Source organism: Coturnix japonica, chromosome 6 (assembly GCF_054131305.1).
Source record: "Coturnix japonica strain WE chromosome 6, WE-NBRP24, whole genome shotgun sequence".
In the NCBI taxonomy this organism is placed as follows: Eukaryota; Metazoa; Chordata; class Aves; order Galliformes; family Phasianidae; genus Coturnix; species Coturnix japonica.
In genome coordinates this window covers 22666830-22679185 of record NC_140668.1, presented here as the reverse complement: position 1 = coordinate 22679185, position 12356 = coordinate 22666830, and the positions used below count along the sequence as shown (strand labels likewise).

The window sequence follows — 12356 nt, the reverse complement described above, 5'->3', positions numbered from 1 at the left end:
ACAAGAGCAGAGTAGAACACCATGGAACACCATGCTGTTCCAAACATGCTCATCCAACAGCACAAAGGGGTGAGTTTCCTTTTCCTTTTAGGGAATCATTGACAAAATATAAAGAACACTGTTTGCTTAGAGAGTCCTTCCTGCTGCCACATTTCAGGGCCAGGTCAGCTCCTGGCTCCCTCAACACACTGACTGCTATACAGCCATACACATACAGCAATTTATATGCCAATGCCCTGGTGCCAGCCTGCTCTGTGTATGCCTCATACAACCTCCCAGCCACAGAACATGATTCCTTACCCAGAACAGCAGATCTGTGTCAGAAATAGGGTGGCGAGGACCCCAGCTGCCTTCCTCCCATCCTTGGAAGCAGAAGACAAAGCCAGCACCTGTCCCCAGTGCAGCCTGTCTGCCCCATTTAATCTTGGGAGAACTACACTTTCCATGCAGTGAACAACTTCTGCCTCTACTTGGCCACGACAGTCAGGACGTCCAACCTCCTACATCTTTCTTGCAAAATGAAAACTCAAATCAAAGCAGTCATAAAACTATGATCAAGAGGAAAGAACACAATAAAATGCCTGCTTACAGTGCAAGTGACTGCCTGGAAAAATAGACTGATCCCATCTGATCAAATGAGAGGTTCCTTATCCTCGTATTTTTTTAGCTCAGTGTTCAAACCAAAACATTAAAGGAAAACCAATGCAATACTCTCCCTGTTTTTGGGCAGAGGGGTTCTCTGATTTTGCACTATCTGGTAATGGTACCAGGCAGCCAGCAATCTCTTTTGGGATGAAGAAACACAGAATCACTGAGGTTGGAAATGACTTCTCAAACTGTTCCCAGTACCCAACCTGATCCTCTACACGAGGCCGTCACTCTCACCCTATTGCTGTTACCTGGAGCAGAGGCTGAACCCCCTCCCCACAACCTCCTGTCAGGGGAGAACCCTCTCCCCTGAGCTCCTCTTCTCCACACTGACCCACCCCATTCCCTCAGCACTGTGCTCAGACCCCTCACTGCTCCACTCCCTACCCTAGACACACTCCATGGCCTCCATGTCTTTCCTCTAGTAAGGAGCCCCAAACATAACATAGCAGTTTGGTGTGGCCTCACCAGTACCAAATACAAAGGGAAACATGCAACACTGCCTATTTTTGCTTGATACATAAGCCAGTACTCAGTGGATGTGATTTCTTGAGATGAACAGCTCTCATTAACTAACACATTGCCACCCACCGCATCCAGCAGTGCAATCCTCTGCACTCAGCCTTCTCATCTCAGCTGTCTGCAGTCTTCTGCTAGCAATATAATGCAATTTTTCTTGCTTTTGCAAGTATTTTCCTTACTTTCTCAAAAGCATGGCTGTAAGGAACAGAGGAAGGACTCTGAGCAGCAGAGATACAGGTAGCGATATGCAGCATACAGCCTGCAGGGAGCCAGCAGGAGTGCAAAGCAAGAACACCCTCCAGGCTTTTTAACCCGTATCTTTGTTTCTCACACGTTTCTTCTCCAGCCACTGAAAAAGATGAGGTAAAGAGCCTCTCCTGTTTCAGTCATTGGGCAGCTGGTGCTCCCCCCAGCAGCAGCCAGATGCTCTTACTCCTTCCAAGTAAGCACATGAGTAAATAGACAGTGCTGGAAATGCCTGGAGGTAGCATCAGTGATAGCAACATACACTCAAATGTCTTCTCAGATGACTTTCTGTGCTGTCTTTCCAGCTTCGTGCTCCTCCTGAGGATATTCCCAGTGGGCTGAGCACCAATGTTGGCACCAAGCATTTCTTCACTCCAAGAAGTTCAGCACAGTGTGGACTGTGCAAGAAAGTTGTAGTCGCACAGGAGAATGGCCTAGAGCACAGAAACATCTTGCACAAAGCCACCAATTGCCCAGGCTGCTGAGAGCCAGGAATTAGAGCCAGACATATAATTTTCATGCAATCATTTTGCCCCTTTCTGAAGGGACTGGAACTATCTCTTGAATAGGTTAATCAAAATCTCAGCTGATTATATAAGCTGTAGTTTGTTTCCCAAAGAGCTAATTGAGAACATTCAATATGCAGAAATTAAGTTGGTTTCAATGAGTACATCCATCTCTGCAAGTGTGGGCTTTAGCTCCCATACAAAACCAGCACTACACTGCATCAGGTTTGCAATGCAAACAGCCAAGATTAGGGAAGGAAAAATAGGAAAAAACATTCAATCATAATCAACATTCCTTGCCCCCAAAGCAGAGGTCAGCAGCAGATCAGATTCCCGGAAGCACCTTACCTCCCTGTCTGGATTCATCTTGGACTGTTGTGGAAAACTAAGCTTCACAGTCTGATATGCTTGCACAGACCCCAACTTAAAACTATTTTGATGTTTGTTTATCAGTGCAATCAAACTATCAAGGAAGCAGAATTCATCCACCCAAGCAATTATCCTGGTCTGGGAGCTTCTGGCTGCACACAGCCACAGAGATAAACTCCATGCACAGACCAATGAGTCACAGCCACACATGGCATCTCTCTTCTGCTCATTAGCATTAACACCATTCTAACAGCTTCTGCACAATTAAAAGTGTGCGAGATACAGATGTGTCCCATCTTGTTTGCTCTGCTGCAAGCAGCCTGCAAACAGCTGTGGAGCTGCTGTGCCCAATGGGGCTGGACACATCTAAGGGGGCTTTGGCACAGCCCTGTACCACAAGGCTGCACTGTGCAGGATTTGGTGTAGGCGAAGCCCAACCACTGTTGTTCTTCCACTTATCACAGACCTCCAGAAAAAGTGGAACTCTGGGGAAGCTTCTAAAGGCTTCTGAGAAGTGCTTCTGTTAATTATACTGCATGCACATTCCCAGCTTTTCTAGTGCTTGCCACTGCAAAGAGCAGCTCATTTAGAGGGGGTGAAGGGGATAAAGCAATTAAAAGAATAGCTGTAAGCCTAGCTAGGAGATAGTGAATGGTAGTGCAGCAGAATGCTAATGCTGTGTTCTGGCTCCCTGTGAATGGACGCGTACAGCTCATCAGAGAAGTCCTGCTCCAGTGCGCACATCTTTTCCAAAAGACTCTCCTCTGCAACTATGAAAAATGTATATGACACAAAAGGAATCATTAAAATCCCCTGCTAGGGCTAAATTAGTTTGGTTAACAGCCACACCTGACCTCTCCTCTTCTGCCACGAAGAGGATGAAGATGAGTGTGGGGATGCAGCCTGTGGAGCATTGCTAACCCATCACTGGTTCAGGCTCCCACATCTCCCTCCTCCCTCATTCCAGGAATGGTTATATGGTGTGGAAGAGCCTCAGGGTTCATACAAATATAATGAGACACTTAGTGTTAGGATTATGTGCCCCTCAGGGGACTGATGCCCTTTAATATCTTCAGCAGTCATACTGATAGTGGGGTCAACTGCACCCTTAGCAAGTTCATGGACTTGCTAAGCACAAGCTGTGTTGTGCAGTTGATACACCTGAGAGACAGGATACCATCCAGAGAGACACAGACAGGCTTGAGAGTGGGTGCAGGAGAACCTCATGAGGTTCAACAAAGCCAAGCGCAAGGTCTACACCTGGGTCATGGCATCCACCACTATCAAGCTGAAAAGGACCTGGGGGTACCGGTGGGTGGCAGCAGTGTGCCCTCACACCCAAAAAGCAAACCTTATCCTGGGCTGTATTCAAAGCAGTTCAGCCAGCAGGGCAGGGAGGGGATGTGCCCCTCTGCTCTGCACTGTGAGACCTCACCTGGAGCACTGAGGTGCTAATGGAGTCTGATCCTTAGGTTCTACCACAGGGCTGCAGTAGGGCAGTGGGGGCCAGGAAAGTTACAAGCTGGCCATAGGTCATAATGGTATTTTCAGAAGATCTGATATCACAGGAGCTCTGTGCTTCACAAACTTGCTCCCAGTGCCTGGACACCTGCTTGGCTGCTGCTTTCCTTGGGTGTGCAATGCACACGGGCACACCGTAGTTCTGGAGGCTATGCCCTACAGCTGCCCCACAGCTCAGGGAGCACCAAGAGGAGTAAACAACTGCAAATAGAGCAGCATTTCCCAGGTAAGAATGATTTCTAAAGTCTTGTTCTGCAGCTAAATCACAGATCTATATGTATATATGTATATATTCATATGTGTGTGCATCTGTGTTTGTAGATTATACACATAATTTGTGCACTTCTGACGGCACTGATATCAGTAGTAACATATCATTACCACCCCATTAGTTTTCAGGCAGTTCTCTATAAAGCACTGCCAAAGCCTGGGTGAGCAGCCAACACCACAGTGACAAATCAGTCCCTGGCAGCATCTTTCTTTGCCTCCTGCTTTGAATGGGAAGAAGGAAGGCGGAAGGGAATGTTCACCATGGAGAGGAAAACACCACTTCATCATCTCTTTTCAGCAACAGCAAGATTCTGAATATGAGTTGCCAAAAGCAACTGAAGTATGTGATAGATTTTGCTGTTCCTGCTGCCAGATGCAGTAACCAGCGTGGATGGGGACAGCAGGAGGGCTTTGCTGCAGATAGGGAACTTTTATATTCTGCCAACACTACGCACCAAGAGTGCAATAGCATTACCATTGTGTTTTGAGCCAAGAATTGACCCTGGAATAGGATCATGGAACACAGTGCCATCCCATAACTGCATCTGAACAAAGCCATGCTCCTTACTCAGGCCCATCCAGCCACATCACTGACCTCCTGGAGACTCTTCCAAGGCCATCAGGAAGAATGAAGTCCTACTAATCCCTTGGCTGCTTTTGGGTGTCTCATTTTGGTTCTGCACAACTGCACCCTGCTGACAACCAGGCATTGTGCTGGGCATTTTGTTCCCAAAAGAGCTACGTTCCTCTGAGCCATAGCTGCTCCTGTATCATAGGCCAACTCCATCTCCCACCCATCTACTCAACTGTTCTCCTTTCCATGCACTTTCCAACCAAATCAAGTCAAGAATCCAGCACGGACATTTGTTTTGTCTACACAGGTAAGGTGGTTCCCCTGCTCCTAAAACTGCTCTGGGAAATCAAATCCACATTTTGCAATTTAGATAGTGATAGCAATTACTAATGATCAGTAGGAACATAACTTTCTTCATTTTCCACTCCAGCTGCAATATAGTTTTGATGGCAAACTTTGCTTTGTACACCAAGCAAACTCAATAAGCAGTATGAGATGGGGGAAGTTAAAAAACAGTGTCAAAGATGAATTAAATTCCTCTTTCAAATAACAGATAATTCAAATTCAAACAGCCTTTTGGAAAGATAAATTTCATATTGTCCTCACACACCTCAGCTTAGGAGCCCACATTCTTTCCAAGCCAAATGCAAACTGACATGCCCAGGTGAGTTGTGGCTTTGTGATTTCTGTTGTTGGTATCTGTCCCGTTATCTAGGGATAACTCTGTGACAGGGTGATACTATGGATATGGATATCACCTGGATAAATAGGCACACAAAGCAGGAGGCAGCATGCTTCATTCACCTTTACGATAGTTAACGTTATTGATGAAAAACTGAACATGAGCCAGCAGTGTGCTCTTTCAGCTCGGAAAGCAAATGGTATCCTGGATTCCACCAGAAGAGGGGTGGCTAGCAACAACAGGGAGGCGATTGTCCCTCTCTACTCTGCCTACATGAGGCCCCAGCTGCAGTGCTGTGTCCACGTCTGGGGCCCCCAGTACAAAAAAGACAGGGAGCTGTTGGAGAGAGTCCAGAGGAGGCCACAAAGATGATCAGAGGGCTGCACCACCTCCCCTACAAAGACAGGCTGAGGGAGCTGGGCTTGTGCAGCCTGGAGAAAAGAAGGCTGTGGGGTGACCTCACTGCAGCCTTTCAGTACCTAAAGGGGAACAGGGGAACAGGAAGGGAGTCAACTCTTTTAAAGGGTAGATAACAGTAGGACAAGGGGAAATGTTTTTAAGTTGAGGGAGGGAAGATTTAGATTGGATATCAGGGGGAAGTTCTTTACTATGAGCGTGGTAAGGTTCTGGAACAGCTGCCCAGACAGGCTGTAGATCCTGTCCCTGGAGGTGTTCAAGGCCAGGTTGGATGGGGCACTGGGCAGCTTGGGCTGGTATTAAATGTGGAGGTTGGTGGCCCTGCCTGTGGCAGGGGGGTTGGAGATTTGTGATCCTTGAGGTCCCTTCCACCCCGGACCATTCTGTGATTCTGTGATTCTGTGATGGCCCACACTTCCAATTTTCATGGCTCCAGTGTTATTTTATTACACTAAGATCCAAGGCACTCAGCTGCTCTCACAGCATCAGCTGAAGGGGAAGCTTTGGAATGTACGAGTCATTCCCAGCCCACTCTAGTGACAAAGACCCTGAAGTTTCTCTAATTAATTAGCTGATGAGTAGTATGTATCACACTGGTTTGGGGTACTGCTGAGCTTGGTGGCCACTACACACATTGGGAAGGCAGGCTCTAGAGGCTTCATACACCTGCTGGCTGAAGGCTCTGTAATTAACCAGGCTATTATTTTTGTAAGTGCTTTCAGCACAACTCCTTATTTGAAATAAGATTTGCTTTTCATCTTTTTTTGGATGGATTTTTTCTCTCTGGAGGAGCAGTAGTCTCTCTGGAATATGACTCAGTCCTGGCTTTCATTTGGATTTCTGAGCAGCCTCATCCATGCAGGCTTTTGAAGTATGATTCCTCTTGGAGGGAGAAATAACCCGGCAGGCTTCATCTGTGTGCACAGTGGGAGAAGTCAGGTGCCTCACTGAGCCTCATCTTTGGTGCACTGTAAAACCAAAGCACGCTTTGCTGCCTCCCACCCCATCACGTCCCTGTGAGACAGTAAGTGTTGTGCTGCTGTGGGAACCATCCCCATGTCTGCGCTCTGTGCAGACAGAAGTATGGCCACATAGGGCCAGAACAGGGCAGTGTGCCCACAGTGAGGGCTGCTGGGCTGGGAGGCAAAGAAAGCAGCACAGGTCCTAAATCCTCACTGTTTGCTGCTGGCAAAATAGCTGAGCAGGGTGGAGCTCGCAGATTCACACTGTTACCTTTTACAGTGCAGCAAAGCTTTTAAATGGAGTGGAAAATCAAAAGGGCCATTTAAAAATAAATACAGGTAACAGTAAGCATCAATTTAGATATCACAGAGATGAAACTGCATCATCGACCTGGAAAAACAACAACAAAAACACCAAGAAGAAAGGGGTGCGGGAGCTGCCATGATGAGACACAGACCCAGCAGAAATGGAGAGTTTGCAATGTTTGGCAAAAGGAACTGCATGACTGCATCCCCCATGGGGCACCCAAACACCCAAACACTGTGCCCCCAGTGCTATGAGATGGGGAGAACTTACTTTGTGTTGTCTGAGTCAATGGTGTGGAAGAGTTTCTCAAGTTCCTCCTCGTTGAGTGTCCCATCAGAAAAAAAGGCCTGGAACTCCTCCAGGGACAGCTTTCCATCATCTGCAACAGCAATACAGACTGTGAGGGAGGGGCAAAGTGATGTGAAACCAGGAGCTGTTCCCACACGGGATCCCAGAGGTTCTCCAGGGGATTTTGTAGGACTTGCCCTGCAGACAGAGCCAGTACACTGCATGGGAGTTCTGGTGTCTCCAGCAGCTTCTTCCTGGGTGGGAAACACTGGCTGTTAGCAGCTAATTGGGTTAATTAACCCAAAGCAAGCTCAAAAAGGAAAAGCTTGCAAGCTTCATACTAAAACTTAATTACATAAAATAAATGGAGGAGCGTTTTGCCTGCCATATGTTCAGGATGCTCACAAAGGGCTGTTTAACACACACAGAATAGGCCTGATCTGGGCTTAGTGACAGACCCTGCAGTACCACCTCCATTCCATCTTCTCCAACACCAGACTGGACAGAAACGCAAAACAACAGCTAACAAACATAGCATGGCACATTTTGCTTCTGCTGCCAACTGTTTAAACACATATGGGATGTGTAACCTTAATGTTGTACCTCTGCTTTGGCAGGGAGGTGGTGATGTACAGGATCCATCTGCCTGGCCATATGGGACAGTGCCTGCTGGCAGAGCTGCAGCATATGAAGGAATCATGCAATCATAGAATCATTAAGGCTGGAAAGACCACTAAGATCATCAAGTTCAACCACCTCCACACATCTCCACCATACCACTGAATCATGTCATTCAGTGCAACATCTCCATGTTTTTTCAACATCTCAAGGGATGGTGATTCCACCATCTCTCTGGACAGCTGTGCCAATGCCTCACCAGGTATCGGAAGGATGAGACTCTTTTCCCCCTAATATCCAACCTGAAAGTCCTCTGATGCAACTTAAAGCCATCACCTCTGGTTCTACTGAAGGAGTCACAAGGCAGAGGGTTAGCAGTGCTCTCCTGGACTTGCAGCAAGATCACTGGCAAACTCCTTCTCACAGTTTTGTGTTGGTGCCCCCTCCAGCCATGTGTACCGGGGTACTTGGCCATCCTCAACTCCAGACTTGTGGGGTGGCCCTGAAGATGGCTGCTGTCTGTGGGAAGGGTGCTCTGCTCCCAGCTCAGATCAAAAAATAACCTCCATCTGTAAAGATCCAGCCACATGTCAACTACTGCCAAGAGCCTGACCATTCACAGCCTCAGAAGTTTGTAGACTGGAAATGTTGACAATTTTGCAACAGGAGAAGATAACATTTATTACTGAATGAATCAGCTATAAACCCTGTTGCTGCTTTTTTTCAGGAAATGATGCTCAAGGACAAAATTAGCCAACTTACCACATACACCTCAGTAATTCTCTGAAATGCTACTCCTAAAACATATCTGCATTGCCAAATGCTAACCCAGTTTCACCTGCCTGACACAGATGAAGTTAGAGTGGTGATGAATTGACTCTCAGATATCTGTTTAATTGGCAGTTACAAAAGGAATGCAGCAGAACATCTCAAACAACCATGGGCGAAAGGGGTATAATTTTCTAAGTAGAATGCTATCTATAGAGAACCTTCAGCTGCATTCCTTCCCCAAACATGAACTCATTTCTGCAGAAAGGTTGAAGAATAATGGCACACCATCCCCTAATACATTGGGATCAGGGATCACTGCCCAACAAAGTTCACTCCCAGAGCAGTGGGTACTAAAGCACTGTGAGCGTTATTCCAGCTTTGGGATGGATGTTCATTGGCAGGGAAAAGACTCAAACTTGAGAGTGTCTGGAAAAAAGTATTTTTTAATGACAGCAGCCATATAAAGGCAGAAAACCAAAGCATTTGGTGGGGGGAGATATTTAAGCAAGTGCTTATTGCTCAAAACATCCCAATTGGAGCAGGCAGTGGCACTTGGATGCCAACACAATGGTGATGCTCTTTTGCATTTTGAGGCAGTAAAAGGTGCTGAGAAGACTCAGGAAAATACCTTTTCCTTTACCTAGTTTCCTTCTTATAACTTTTCTGTTATATAACTTTACTCCTCTTTAGCTTTTCTGAGGTTTATTTATCTGGTTGCAAGAGTCAATTGGTGAGCAGCAGCCGTACAGCAGCCCGCAGCTCCAGCAGCGCTGGGTGGCAACATCACAGTGACGCATTGAACAGCAACACAGCACAGATCCGTGTGCTGAAAGCTTGCTGCAGCACCCAGTGTGGGAATGGCCTCATGGCACTTAAGCACACAGAGCAATGATGGGTGAGTGAGGGATCTCAAAGAAAAAGGTGATAGTAAATTTCATTTGTTTTTTTGGAGACTCCACAGAATGTGAATAGGGAAATGGGTAATTTTCACTGGCAAGCAGTACCAAAGACATTAATTCTCCATTAGATAACACCTCCAGCAGTAGCCAGTTTAAAGCTGATTGTTACTTAGTGCAGCTTAAATACCTGCCTGCAAACACAGAAGGTAAAAGCATGGCAGAGTAACAAGGTCATCCCAGGGCTGCATATCTATAATTGCAACATGCTGGGAGCAGCACACTGCTGGAGACAACAGTCAGGGACAGCGTCAGGGAGCTCAAGTGATAAGAGGAAGCAGAGGGGCTGGGTTGTGGGAGGTCAGATTGAAGTGGTGGAAAATCCTGTGCAGGAAGGATGGTGCCACAACACTGTGGACACACATCTGTGATAAGAGCCAAAGGAGATGCTGCGCTCCAGGAGCAGTCTTATCAAGAGTCACAGCAAAGCAAGATTGTCCTGACAGCAGCAGAGTCTGCTCTCACTGAGGGAGGATAAGTCTCTGGAACCTGCTTTTGTGTTTGAGATAGGAACTCTCCAGTTGGATGAGTGTCTTACCAAGTGTTCCCATACAGCCTACCTGCAGGAGCTCCTGTGGAGGCATTTCAGCCTTGCTTCTGCTTTGGGTAAGAAACAGGGTAATAGAAAAATTGAGACTCTGCACCAATCTCATTAAACAAAGTAAGTATCTGTAAGACCCAGAGAAACCATGGCCTTTCTAACCCATGCAGTCAAGCTGTTCCCACCCACTGATGCAATGGGGGGAAATGAAGACATAAACCATCCAAAACACAGGAAATGTGTTGGCTGAGTATTTGGAAATTCACTTGGAGATACAAAGAGCTTAAAGCAACTACAAAATAAGATTCTGTTTGCTAAGTCCAGTAGGAGTCATGTAAGGTTGGAACTACTTGTATATTATCTAGCAATATTAGAAATACATTCTGTTCCTTATTTTTATTACCATATGGTTACTAAAACACTTTAGTCCTGTTTAGAATTCAAGCTCCAATAGAACTATGGGTAAGAAAATCAGATTACTGTGACCCGTGAATAAAAACAACTGCTCTTTTTTTTCATTCTCTGAGTTATGTGTAGGTACAGGGGCTAGTAAGGACATAGCCTGGCTTCAGAATGGGACGCTTCATCCACCTGAGGTCAGCAGGATGAAGAAGTAAATTGCTAGGATTAGTAATTTCCTAGTGAAAGGAATGCTTTAAATGACTCCAAAATCTTTTTGCTTATGGCAGTTAGCTATCACCCAGTCCAGATGTTTTACCAAGGGATAACACCACGCTAAGTGATGCACACAGATGACCTGGGGTCAGACTGGTGATCCCACCACTACCAAGTTCTGTTTGAAGCACTTCTGCATGTTTCCTAATGCTTGCTGTGGCTGCTGATGGGAGCAATGAGTTGTTCCCATACAATTCCCTCATATCCGGAAATTTTTACCTCCCATTTCTTCTCTCTCTACACTCAGAGCAATCCACAGAGAGACATAACTCACAAAACAGAAAAGGACATCCCCCAGCCCATTCTGTCTAGAATTATTTACTCCAGCTCAAAGATCAGCTCTCCTTCAGAAATTTAGGGTACTTCTCTCCACATCAAAACAAATTTCATCACAAAACCTATTTATTCAGTTTTGTTCTTTTGCTTTCTGCTCTGCAGCAGATCATAGAAACATAAAATCACAGAATTATAGCATGGCTTGAGTTGGATGAGACCTTAAAAACTAGTGTCCCAACCCCCCAGCTGTGGGCTGGGTGCCCCCACCAACTTAGGTCGCCCAGAGCCCCATCCATGGCCTTGGGCACCTCCAGGGATGGGGCACACACAGCTCTGAGCAGCAGTGCCAGCACCTCACCGCCTGCTGGGTAAAAAAGAAAGTTCATTCTAATATCTAACTTAAATTTAATTCCTTCATGTCCTATCATTATCAGACCATGTAAAAAAGTCTTAACCTCTTTAATAACCTCTGCATTGGTGAGCACAGGTCTAGTAATGCTTCTCACATTGGTCTGTCCAGTACTGGGGTCAGAAAGTTATCGTCAAGACTCCAGGCGTCTCCTGGATTGCTTGCAGCTCACTGTGTGATTTTCCCAGCTGACATCCAAATGGCTGAAATCCCCATCAGGATGAGAGCCTGTGAATGCAATGCCTCTTGTAGCTGGAGCAAGAAGTCCTCATCAAGTGACTCCCCTTGACCAGGCAGCCCCAACCACCAGATGAACTTTCTTGGTCTGGTCCCGAATTTTAACTCACTGTAGCCTCCTGTGACCTGATTTGAATGAGCAGCAGCAGCTGATAGCAGACCCCTCACTTGTCATGCCTAGTAGCCTCTTCTTGAAGTAAAAAAACGTGGGCCTGTGACAGGCAGCAAACCTCTCTGGAGAGATTATCCAAGTGGCAAACAGGAACCTCAGTGTGTTGCAGAGAGGAGTCCCCAGTCACTTACATCCTTCTCCTTTCTTTGAGTCCTTGGTTGGAGCAATTTAATATGGCTGCCTGTTCCTAGGTCAGAGACATTATCCTCATCCTGTCCTCTTTCCACACTCAGAGCCCCATATGTGTTGCTTTGGGCCAAAGGGAAGACTCCTCCCTTCTGCTCAGAGAAGAAATGAGGATCCAGTTTCCTTCGTCTTACATGTTTCTGGTCTGTCTCCTCAAGGTCTGAAGCTGGTTTACTTCCTTCCCTTGCACACGCAACAGCGTG

The 12356-nt window shown here is 46.4% G+C and overlaps 1 protein-coding gene across 4 annotated transcripts in view; it reads right to left on the bottom strand.

Moving 5' to 3' along the window:
* The window catches only part of NECAB2 (N-terminal EF-hand calcium binding protein 2), a 47467-nt gene that overhangs the window by 17019 nt on the left and 18092 nt on the right, over positions 1-12356 (bottom strand). For all 4 annotated transcript variants that reach the window (XM_015873890.3, XM_085551626.1, XM_085551625.1 and 1 more), the window contains exon 3: positions 7295-7403. In XM_015873890.3, the coding sequence (XP_015729376.1) occupies positions 7295-7403 (109 nt within the window). The remainder of the gene's footprint in view (positions 1-7294; positions 7404-12356) is intronic.